Source organism: Barbus barbus (assembly GCF_936440315.1).
Source record: "Barbus barbus genome assembly, chromosome: 10".
Classification (NCBI taxonomy): Eukaryota; Metazoa; Chordata; class Actinopteri; order Cypriniformes; family Cyprinidae; genus Barbus; species Barbus barbus.
In genome coordinates, this window is record NC_136738.1 from 32,142,970 (window position 1) to 32,155,250 (window position 12,281).

General features: G+C 38.3%; 1 protein-coding gene across 1 annotated transcript; it reads left to right on the forward strand.

Annotated features, from left to right (window-relative positions):
- Positions 1-3,955: 3,955 nt before the first annotated feature.
- On the forward strand, positions 3,956-8,741 carry LOC306876187 (nuclear factor 7, brain-like; the record flags this gene model as incomplete). The annotated part of the gene is made up of 6 exons (XM_079427181.1): positions 3,956-4,351; positions 4,682-4,777; positions 5,014-5,244; positions 5,326-5,348; positions 5,428-5,546; positions 7,909-8,741. The coding sequence occupies 6 exons, from the start codon at positions 3,956-3,958 to the stop codon at positions 8,400-8,402; spliced, it is 1,359 nt and encodes a 452-aa protein (XP_079283307.1). The 3' UTR covers positions 8,403-8,741.
- Positions 8,742-12,281: the final 3,540 nt, after the last annotated feature.

Consider the following 12,281-nt stretch of genomic DNA (forward strand, 5'->3'; position numbering starts at 1 on the left):
AACATGAATCCCTAAAGCAGGGCTATTCAATTGGCGGCCCGGAAGCAACCTCCAAATGGCCCAGCCCGTGGTCCCGCCAAAAACGCACATCCCTACGTAAATTCATACAGTAGTACAGACCACCTAGCCTAGCAACATGCAAACAATGCAGAGCGTGCCGGTAGTAGCCTAGACTACTATCAATATGTCTTTCTCAACACTTAAAGTAAAATTGCCAATGAAAACCGTCAGTTTAACCCTGCCTGGACTGACAAATACTTGTTTATTTTACCGCCACATCCAAACGCCAAACCGATGTGTTTCATTTGTAATGAGTGCATTGCAGTACTTAAAGATTACAATGTGCGGAGGCACCACGTTGAGAAACACCAGACTTTCCACACCAATTTTCCAGAGCATTGTGCATCAGGCAGTGTTGTGCGCAAAACTAGGCGGGGCGCTCAAAACGACAATGGACAACATGATGGCTACAATTAATTTTATTCGCTCTACATCAAGCCTCCAACACTGCTTGTTCTGCATGCTGCTGTCAGAAATGTCTGCTGAGCACCACGACCTGCTTTTGCATAATGACGTGAGGTGGCTGTCCAAAGGCAAAGCACTGGAGCGTTTCTGTGGTCTCAGAGAGGAGATCATAACTTTCCTCAGCAGCAAGCAAAAAAAGGCAGAAACGCACTCGAGTCGGATACTGGACGACAACTTCATGGCCGATGCCTGCTTTCTGAGCGATATATTCAAACACCTGAATGATCTCAATTTGGCAGAGACAAAACTGTCATCGACCTTGTGGAACAGATGCGCGCATTCCCAGTTAAACTGGACCTTTTCGCAACTGATTTGAGCACAGGCCGAATGCTGCATTTTCCGACACTCCGCAAATTCATCTCATCCCCCGCACAAATCACGGATGTGATGACAGATTTCATTGCATTGCGAGGCTGAAAATGAACTTTGCTGGTCGATTGGATGGACTTGTTCTGTCCTCAGAGGTGGCCGTTTTTGTCAGAGACCCGTTCACTGTTGCATTAGAAGGGGACTTATCCGCCAGAGCAAAGCAAGTGGTTCCTTCCATTGACGAGGGGAAATTCACACTCGAACTTGTTGACATGCAGTCATCTGTAACCATGGCACAGGAGCTTTGCACTAACGGGCCTACAATGTTTTGGACTGATGTCAACGTACATCAGTTCCCTAACATTAAGAAAGTATAGCGATCGTCATGCTCAGTATGTTTGGATCAACATACACATGTGAGTCGAGTTGTTCACACATGAACTCCATAAAGAGCAACTATCGCTGCTCCCTGACTGACTGTACTCTCCACCAATGCCTTCGGATTGCATTGACAACTAACAAGCCTAAAGTCACTGCTCTCGTTCAAAACAAAAAATGTCACTGTTAACTCTTTTATTGTATTTTTATGCACCTTTTGATGTGCAAACTGACCAAAGTTAAAAGAGAAACAATGAATAAACCTTACATGTATTCAATAAATTTGTTTGTGTTGGTTTTAAAATGTGTCAATACGAGTTGCTTCGCCGCTGAAATAACTGGCCCAGCTAACCTTCTTGGTTTGAAAATCTGGCCAAACTGAATTTGTAATTGAATAGCACTGGCATAAGACATGCTAGCAACATGCTAATCATGGTATCAATATGCTAAATCATGCTAGCAATGTATTAAATCATGTTAAAACATGCTAGCATGAATGCTATCCCTATGGCTCAGCAATTTGTTATAAGCAGATCTGTAGAAATTAGTCATGTCATTGTCCAGCTCAGTTCAGTTCTCAATAGCATCAGTACATCATTTATAATAATGGAATAAACAAAACTGTACTGAATACTGTGTGTTTGTTTGTTGGTTTGTTTCTAGGAGGGCATCAACCCCTAATTGACATGAGGAAAAAAATGATTGAAAAGTGTTCAGCGTACAGTTCCCTCTTTGCAACAGAGGAAGCTTTAGGAAAGAGGAGAAGAGACACTCAACAGATGTTGAGAGACTTTATTTCTGGAAATGCATTAAAGGTCACTCACATTTATTATTATTATTATTATGTTGAATAGATTTTTTTTCAGGTTTATTTGATGAATAGAAAGTTCAGAATATCAGCATTTATCTGAAATAGAAATCTTTTTGTAACATTATAAATGCCTTTATCATCACTTTTGATCAATTTAAAGCATCCTTGATAAATAAAAGTATTAATTTCTATAAGAAGATCATTCTTTTAAGAAACATTAAAAATGTCACTGTTCCAAACTCTTGACTGATGTAGATTGACTCGGATGTCAGCCAAATCAAAAAGTAGAAACATTCATGTTTGAACATCCAGTGTATCGAGTAAAATGACTACAAAATAATTCATGGATGATAAATGGACTAAGATATTTTAAAAAGCTTGCAATACTTCTGTTGTACAAAAATGTTCCTGTTGTGTAAAATGTTTTTAATTGATGAATTAACTGAATTTACTTAAATTGACTGAATTTATCAAAAATTATATGTATTAAAATGACTGAAAATGGCCTGGATATTACATCAAATCAAATCACTTTTATTGTCACACCAGCACAGCACATGTGTCTTGGTGAGTGAAATTCTTGGGAGCGTGCAGAAACTATTTACATAAAGACAGTACCATTACATTCCTACAGACTTACACAGATGACAATGTGCAATATACACATACATATACTCAGAACACACAGTGTACTATTAGACATACAGTTAGCAATACACATTATACACAGTATGTACACATTCTACATTATCTACACATATATATATATATATATATATATACACACAGAGGCTGGAGTTACTGATGATCCTCCGGGCTTTCCTTATACACCGCCTGCTGTAGATGTCCTGGAGGGAGGGAAGCTCACCTCCAATAATGTGGCGGGCAGTTCACACGACCCTTTGCAGAGCTTTGCAGCTGCCAGCAGTGCTGTTTCCAAACCAGGCAGTGCAGATGTAGAATGATCTGAGGATGCTGGGACTCATTCCAAACCTCCTCATCCGTCTCAGGAAGAAGAGGCGTTGATGTGTCTTCTTCAGGACTGTGTCTGTGTGGGCGGACCATGTGAGATCCTCACTGATGTGAACGCAGAGGAACGTAAAGCTGTTTATCTGCTCCACAGGTGTCTGGTCGATGGTGATGTGTGTGTGTTCTCTGCTCTGTCTCCTGAAATCCACCACCAGCTCCTTGGTCTGGTCGATGTTGAGTGAGAGGTGGTTCTCCTGACACCATTTAGTCAGCGTGCTCACCTCCTCTCTGTAGTGATCTGTCAGAGATCAGGCCTATCACCGTCGTGTCCTCAGCCAATCTGACCAGCATATACCAAATACAGCATGTACTATTTATCTCTAAACGTTCCTTTTGAGTAAATTTTATTTTATGTGGACACTGATAATTATGAAACATATCTAAGACCTACTAACAATATCGCAGGTATGTTTATTATTAATAAAGGCAGTGAAACAGTGCTACACATGAAAAGCAAGTTTTACCATCAACAGACCTCTCAACAGTATAGTAAAATTTTATTTATATCATTTAGATAAAAGCACAACTTTTTACAAAAACAGCTTGAGGTTATTTTTATGCGTCCAATAATAAGAATTTTAAATAATGTTTAAAAAATGAATCTGCTCTTTCAGGGATAAAGTTAAAGGGTTAAACACTCAAAGTTCATCAGAAACTCCACCCTGTTACAGCATTAACCAGGAAGAGACTGACTTGTTATCTCTCCTTTCTGTCAAACTGATTTTCTTCTCTTTGACAAAAGCAGCAAAGAATCAGCCATCAGTGAACAACGCAGAGAACAACATTGAAGACATTTGTTTCTGAACAGACAGCAGATCTTTGTGATTCTCGTGGTTATTCATTTTTGCAAGTCATCCAGAAAGTGAAAGTAAAGTTTAGATTGCTGGAGCTCAAACAGTGAAAATGGCTTCATCGGCTGAACATGACTATAATTGTCCCGTGTGCTGTGAAATCTTCAACGCTCCTGTTATTTTATCATGTAGTCACAGTTTCTGTAAAGAGTGTCTTCAACAGTTCTGGAGAACCAAGAAAACTCAGGAGTGTCCTGTCTGCAGGAGAAGATCCTCAAAAGATCAACCTCCAGTAAATCTGGCATTAAAAAACTTGTGTGAGTCGTTCCTGAAGGAGAGAAATGAGAGGCGTTCATCAGGATCTGAGGAGATCTGCAGTTTACACAGAGAGAAACTCAAACTCTTCTGTCTGGAGGACAAACAGCCTGTGTGTGTAGTGTGCAGAGATTCACTAAAACACACCAATCACACATTTAGACCCATCAGTGAAGTTGTTCCATCATATAAGGTAGGTATATCTCCCTGTCATTTTGCTCAACTTTATTTTTTAACTTTACTGTGGAAAAAGTATTTGCTCCCATACTGGTTTCTTCTGTTTTTTGTGTGTGTGTGTAAACTAAATAGTGTCATATTAAAGTGTAGTTACTGGGTAAGACTTCATGTTGTTAAAAAGTTTGATTTAAGAGTATTTTGTATTTTCACAGGTTACCTTTGCTTCATGTTAGGTTTTAATTTGAAGTCTGAATTAATTTAGTCTCACAACACTGTAAGATCACTGAATTTTCATCTTTTCACTGTAATCTGGTGTTTTATATATTTGTATTTTGTTCAATTCTAGGAGGAGCTCAATACAGCACTGAAGTCCTTACAGGAGAAACTTGAAAAGAGAGAAAACATGAAAGAAGAGTTTGAGAAAACAGTTCAACACATCAAGGTGAGGAAACACAATCAAGAGTGATTTTCAGTACAGGTGTAGGATCAATGTACACAATTATGATTTATTATATTTAATATAATGGATTTCAGGTTATTATTGTAGTAAATGACAAGCAGCGATCTGCTTCTGGGTCTGTTATATGTCTGGTGTCTGAGTTTCTCTTGGATCTGAATGATGTGATGTGTTGATGTGTGTTGATGGAGATGATTGAAGTGAATGTGATTTGATTTCAGTCTCAAGCTGAGCACACAGAGCGTCAGATTAAACAGCAGTTTGAGAAGCTTCATCAGTTTCTCAGAGATGAAGAAGAAGCTACAATCACTGCACTGAGAGAGGAAGAGGAGCAGAAGAAGCAGATGATGAAGGAGAAGCTGGAGGAGATGAACAGACACATCTCAGCTCTTTCACACACAATCAAAGACACGGAGGAGATGATGAAAGCCAATGACGTCTGCTTTCTAAAGGTCTGATTTCAGATCATCCATCGATTGATTGATTGATGATTGATTGAATTCTTGATGATAAATGGTGTGTTTGTTCTACAGGAGCTTCCAGTCACGATGGAAAGGTAAGTGATCTGCTGGTGTCTCTGGTCTCTGCTTCTGAAGCCAAAGTCACTGCAGTTCTGATCCTGAATGTTCTTCCAGAGTCCAGATCTCACAGCCGGATCCACAGACGCCATCTGGAGCTTTGATTCATGTGCCACGATACTTGGGCAACCTGCCCTTCAGAGTCTGGAAGAAGATGCAGGGGATTGTCCAAAACAGTGAGTCTGGAGAAGATCTGTGCTGTTACACATACACTGGAAATGAAGCATGAGGGAATATTTACAGATTTCAGCATTATGTGTGAATAACCAGATGAGCTGCTACACCAAAATGAGCCGTAAACAAGAGAAGAACAACTTTGCTGCACATGATATTCACAGTTACAGTGATACAGCAGATCTCACTTCAGTTTGATTCATTATTAAATCTAAAATTTGATATATTTACTGTAACAACACAGAGTAGAGCTGCATGATTCTGGATAAATTGGGAAACACATTTTTTGTTGTTGTCTCCAGGGTTTGAAATGAACACCCGCCAACACACGGGTAAAAATCAGATGAGGCGGGTAACGCTGTCAAATCACTAGACAATTTGGCTGTTAGTTATGTTCACTCATTCATTTCTAGGGGAAATTCATGCAAGCCAAATCTGTGCAAAACTCAACTCGTGAGACATCATGACATTATCGAGTATGTTACAAAAACCAAATAAAACACACCTACAGAGTGCACTCATACAGGATGTGGTTAGACTAACTAGTGCGCATTTAGAGTGAGTTCTTTCACGGTCTATTAATATGCATTAGGAATGATCACATAATTCAAAATAAGGGGGCAGAAAATGGATATATTTATATACATTCATATAGTTAATATCACACAAAGACTGCCGTTTTTTCCTTAAAAAATCAGCACGGTTACAAATGTGATATAGGTTTTATACAACAGTTTAATAAACAATAAGTTAATATTAGGAGACTTATGTTTTAGACACCATATTGGCTGTTTTTGCTCTTATTTAACTCCAAACACAGCCACAGCACTGTTCTGTGTCTCTGAGCAACATGATGGTGTTTCGTTCCTGAATGAATCAAGCTTTTAAATGATTCGGTTCACTCACTTATTAACAGTGACTTTTAATTTTACATTTAAAATACCTTTTCATTTTTTAAATAATTTCAAATATCAGTTTTCAACATTTCATGTTTAAAATATCAAAGCATTATTAATGCATTTGTAACTGCAGGTTAAAGCATGTCCCTCTAAACTGCATTAACATGTAAATACATCTAAATGCCATAAACTTCTGCAAAGATGAACTTTACTGAAACTGATTTCATTTGTTTAGTAACAGTCTAAATGTATTTTATTATTATAATTGATTGATTAAATGTAAGAATTTGACTCAAAAGGTGATGCACACTTTTAGAAAAAATGGTTTTATAAAGGTAAAAATGTCCATAAAAGGTTCAAATCAATTTAAACTTATTGGAAAATATTAATTTCTATCACTTCTGTGAACTGACTACACAGAATATGAAGAATATCAAAAACTGTAGGAGTCAGCTGTCCATATCAGTCCTTATCAGCACAATAACACACTCAGCACAATATTGTCTAATTATCTTCATCGATAAAATCACAGAAAATATTGAGATATTAGTTTTTGTCAATATTGCACACCCTTAGTACTGACACAAAATGACTTGTAATGTAATGTAATGTAATGTTTTTGGCTAGTAGAAGTTATGAATGGCCGGTAACTTGGTGGTGAGTGAAAAGATCATTTCAGTCCCTGGTCGTCTCAAATAGAGATCACGATTATCTCACAATTCAGAACAAAACAAAATCATTTGTGACAAAACATTAATTGCTGCAATCTATTTAACAGTGTTTAATTAATTTGAAAGAATTATTAAACATTGTAATATCTTATATATTTAATGAACTGATTTTTAATATTAAAATGATGAAAAGTGGTTTGAATGACTCGCTCATGAATACTTGTTTCATTACTGGATGAATCAGTGTTTTTTAGGGCTGATGAATGAATGATTCAATGACAGATACACTTTATAACAGTCACTTGTCGTCATCTACTGGAGAAACACTGTAATCAACACAAACCTTATTTGAAGCACCAGTTACTTTAAGAAGGTGATTTGCTCTGTTTTGATCAATCATAGACATCAGTGTTTATATCCGAGCTATAAGCGTTTATCCCAGTATTTCTGTGATAATATGAATCGTAAGACTGTTTGTGAAGCTGTTTCTTACCTAAACATGATAACTGCTCTCTCTGTGTCAGCAGCAAAACAGATTTTAATGTTCCAGGATGATTTTTTCAGAGGTTTAATAAACACGGGCGAATCATTGAGATTTAGAAAATAGATTGTGTGGGTGTTTGAATCTTTTAACGATTAATTGTGCAGCTCTAACTGACAGTGATCAGAGGAAAATGTCTGATGTGTTTGATCGATAGGATGAATGTCATAATTCATAATAATCTGTGTATGGTTCACTCTTGATCATTATATGAACATCAGAATAAAAGCAGCTGTTGATTGTGTCTCATCAGCTCCTGTGATTCTGGATCCAAACACTGCAGAGCCACGTCTCGTCCTGTCTGATGATCTGACCAGTGTGAGATGGAGCGGGAACAATCAAGCTCTTCCTGATAATCCAGAGAGATTTGACTCTTATTCCTGTGTTCTGGGTTCAGAGGGTTTTAACTCAGGAACACACTGCTGGGATGTGGAGGTTAAAGAGAGTTCAGGCTGGAGTCTTGGAGTAACTAAAGCATCAAACCAAAGAAAGGGACGTGTTTTCTTCAACACTGATGTCTGGAGTGTGGAGTACGGATGGTCTGAAGAGTTTGGTTTCCCTGTCAAACAGAAGCTTGAGCGTGTGAGAGTGTATCTGAACTATGACAGAGGAACAGTGTCATTCTCTGATCCTGTAACTAACACACATCTACACACATTCACAACCACATTCACTGACACACTCTTTCCTTTCTTCTGTTGTTATAGTTTTTCTCCTCTGAGGATCTTACCGTTCAATAATCAGTAAACGTTACACCTGTAGATCTGGATTGATCTGCTTTCATCGTCGGTGTAGAATTGAATGAAATATAAATACTATGAAAATACTTGATTAAAGTTGTTTACTAATCTGATTCTCAGAACAAAGTCTCTGTGACTCACTGAAAGCTCGTCAAAGTTTGTCAGAACCTGAAAAAGGAATTTTTTATTTTATATTTGTGATTAACTGTGATTATATGATTTTAGTAACAAAAGGTTAAATGTTTGTGTATGATATCTAGTTTGTAAGTCATGGAAATGCATTGGTTTAAAAGTGTGTCCTGAATTTTGTTTATTTCTGTTTCCCTAATAAATGAATAAATGAATGTAATTGACTTGTTTAAATCACTCTCAGCTTCTGGCAGCAGTGGAAACTTCAGTGTAGTTTTACTAAATGACTAGAAGTTAAAGGTTCTACACGCTAGTCTTCTATTTAATCAGCAAACAGTTCTAGTTTCATCTCATGTTTCATTTAGATTCTAATTCTGATCAGTTTAGTCCCGTCTCTGCAGCTGTGCATTTCAGTCGTAGACTCTCGCGAGAGTGAGCACTTATAATCGCGCGGGCGCCGCTGTTTAAACTTCAGCGGTTCACGATGTGCTCAGCTCTTAGAGTAACGACGGTTACATCGGTAAGAGAGAAAATTAACTCATTTGAGCTTATTTAATTACTTTTACCTAAACCCTCGTCATTTTAGTCAGCCTAATGTTACACGGTTATTTCAAGAAGCTAAATGAACAAATGTTGTCCGCCGGGAGGTTTGTCATTTTTAACATGAATCCCTAAAGCAGGGCTATTCAATTGGCGGCCCGGAAGCAACCTCCAAATGGCCCAGCCCGTGGTCCTGCCAAAAACGCACATCCCTACGTAAATTCATACAGTAGTACAGACCACCTAGCCTAGCAACATGCAAACAATGCAGAGCGTGCCGGTAGTAGCCTAGACTACTATCAATATGTCTTTCTCAACACTTAAAGTAAAATTGCCAATGAAAACCGTCAGTTTAACCCTGCCTGGACTGACAAATACTTGTTTATTTTACCGCCACATCCAAACGCCAAACCGATGTGTTTCATTTGTAATGAGTGCATTGCAGTACTTAAAGATTACAATGTGCGGAGGCACCACGTTGAGAAACACCAGACTTTCCACACCAATTTTCCAGAGCATTGTGCATCAGGCAGTGTTGTGCGCAAAACTAGGCGGGGCGCTCAAAACGACAATGGACAACATGATGGCTACAATTAATTTTATTCGCTCTACATCAAGCCTCCAAAACCGCTTGATCTGCATGCTGCTGTCAGAAATGTCTGCTGAGCACCACGACCTGCTTTTGCATAATGACGTGAGGTGGCTGTCCAAAGGCAAAGCACTGGAGCGTTTCTGTGGTCTCAGAGAGGAGATCATAACTTTCCTCAGCAGCAAGCAAAAAAAGGCAGAAACGCACTCGAGTCGGATACTGGACGACAACTTCATGGCCGATGCCTGCTTTCTGAGCGATATATTCAAACACCTGAATGATCTCAATTTGGCAGAGACAAAACTGTCATCGACCTTGTGGAACAGATGCGCGCATTCCCAGTTAAACTGGACCTTTTCGCAACTGATTTGAGCACAGGCCGAATGCTGCATTTTCCGACACTCCGCAAATTCATCTCATCCCCCGCACAAATCACGGATGTGATGACAGATTTCATTGCGAGGCTGAAAATGAACTTTGCTGGTCGATTGGATGGACTTGTTCTGTCCTCAGAGGTGGCCGTTTTTGTCAGAGACCCGTTCACTGTTGCATTAGAAGGGGACTTATCCGCCAGAGCAAAGCAAGTGGTTCCTTCCATTGACGAGGGGAAACTCACACTCGAACTTGTTGACATGCAGTCATCTGTAACCATGGCACAGGAGCTTTGCACTAACGGGCCTACAATGTTTTGGACTGATGTCAACGTACATCAGTTCCCTAACATTAAGAAAGTAACGATCGTCATGCTCAGTATGTTTGGATCAACATACACATGTGAGTCGAGTTGTTCACACATGAACTCCATAAAGAGCAACTATCGCTGCTCCCTGACTGACTGTACTCTCCACCAATGCCTTCGGATTGCATTGACAACTAACAAGCCTAAAGTCACTGCTCTCGTTCAAAACAAAAAATGTCACTGTTAACTCTTTTATTGTATTTTTATGCACCTTTTGATGTGCAAACTGACCAAAGTTAAAAGAGAAACAATGAATAAACCTTACATGTATTCAATAAATTTGTTTGTGTTGGTTTTAAAATGTGTCATTACGAGTTGCTTCGCCGCTGAAATAACTGGCCCAGCTAACCTTCTTGGTTTGAAAATCTGGCCCAACTGAATTTGTAATTGAATAGCACTGGCATAAGACATGCTAGCAACATGCTAATCATGGTATCAATATGCTAAATCATGCTAGCAATGTATTAAATCATGTTAAAACATGCTAGCATGAATGCTATCCCTATGGCTCAGCAATTTGTTATAAGCAGATCTGTAGAAATTAGTCATGTCATTGTCCAGCTCAGTTCAGTTCTCAATAGCATCAGTACATCATTTATAATAATGGAATAAACAAAACTGTACTGAATACTGTGTGTTTGTTTGTTGGTTTGTTTCTAGGAGGGCATCAACCCCTAATTGACATGAGGAAAAAAATGATTGAAAAGTGTTCAGCGTACAGTTCCCTCTTTGCAACAGAGGAAGCTTTAGGAAAGAGGAGAAGAGACACTCAACAGATGTTGAGAGACTTTATTTCTGGAAATGCATTAAAGGTCACTCACATTTATTATTATTATTATTATGTTGAATAGATTTTTTTTCAGGTTTATTTGATGAATAGAAAGTTCAGAATATCAGCATTTATCTGAAATAGAAATCTTTTTGTAACATTATAAATGCCTTTATCATCACTTTTGATCAATTTAAAGCATCCTTGATAAATAAAAGTATTAATTTCTATAAGAAGATCATTCTTTTAAGAAACATTAAAAATGTCACTGTTCCAAACTCTTGACTGATGTAGATTGACTCGGATGTCAGCCAAATCAAAAAGTAGAAACATTCATGTTTGAACATCCAGTGTATCGAGTAAAATGACTACAAAATAATTCATGGACGATAAATGGACTAAGATATTTTAAAAAGCTTGCAATACTTCTGTTGTACAAAAATGTTCCTGTTGTGTAAAATGTTTTTAATTGCTGAATGAACAGAATTTACTTAAATTGACTGAATTTATCAAAAATTATATGTATTAAAATGACTGAAAATGGCCTGGATATTACATCAAATCAAATCACTTTTATTGTCACACCAGCACAGCACATGTGTCTTGGTGAGTGAAATTCTTGGGAGCGTGCAGAAACTATTTACATAAAGACATTACCATTACATTCCTACAGACTTACACAGATGACAATGTGCAATATACACATACATATACTCAGAACACACAGTGTACTATTAGACATACTTACAGTTAGCAATACACATTATACACAGTATGTACACATTCTACATTATCTACACACATATATATATATATATATATACACACAGAGGCTGGAGTTACTGATGATCCTCCGGGCTTTCCTTATACACCGCCTGCAGTAGATGTCCTGGAGGGAGGGAAGCTCACCTCCAATAATGTGGCGGGCAGTTCACACGACCCTTTGCAGAGCTTTGCAGCTGCCAGCAGTGCTGTTTCCAAACCAGGCAGTGCAGATGTAGAATGATCTGAGGATGCTGGGACTCATTCCAAACCTCCTCATCCGTCTCAGGAAGAAGAAGCGTTGATGTGTCTTCTTCAGGACTACGTCTGTGTGAGCGGACCATGTGAGATCCTCACT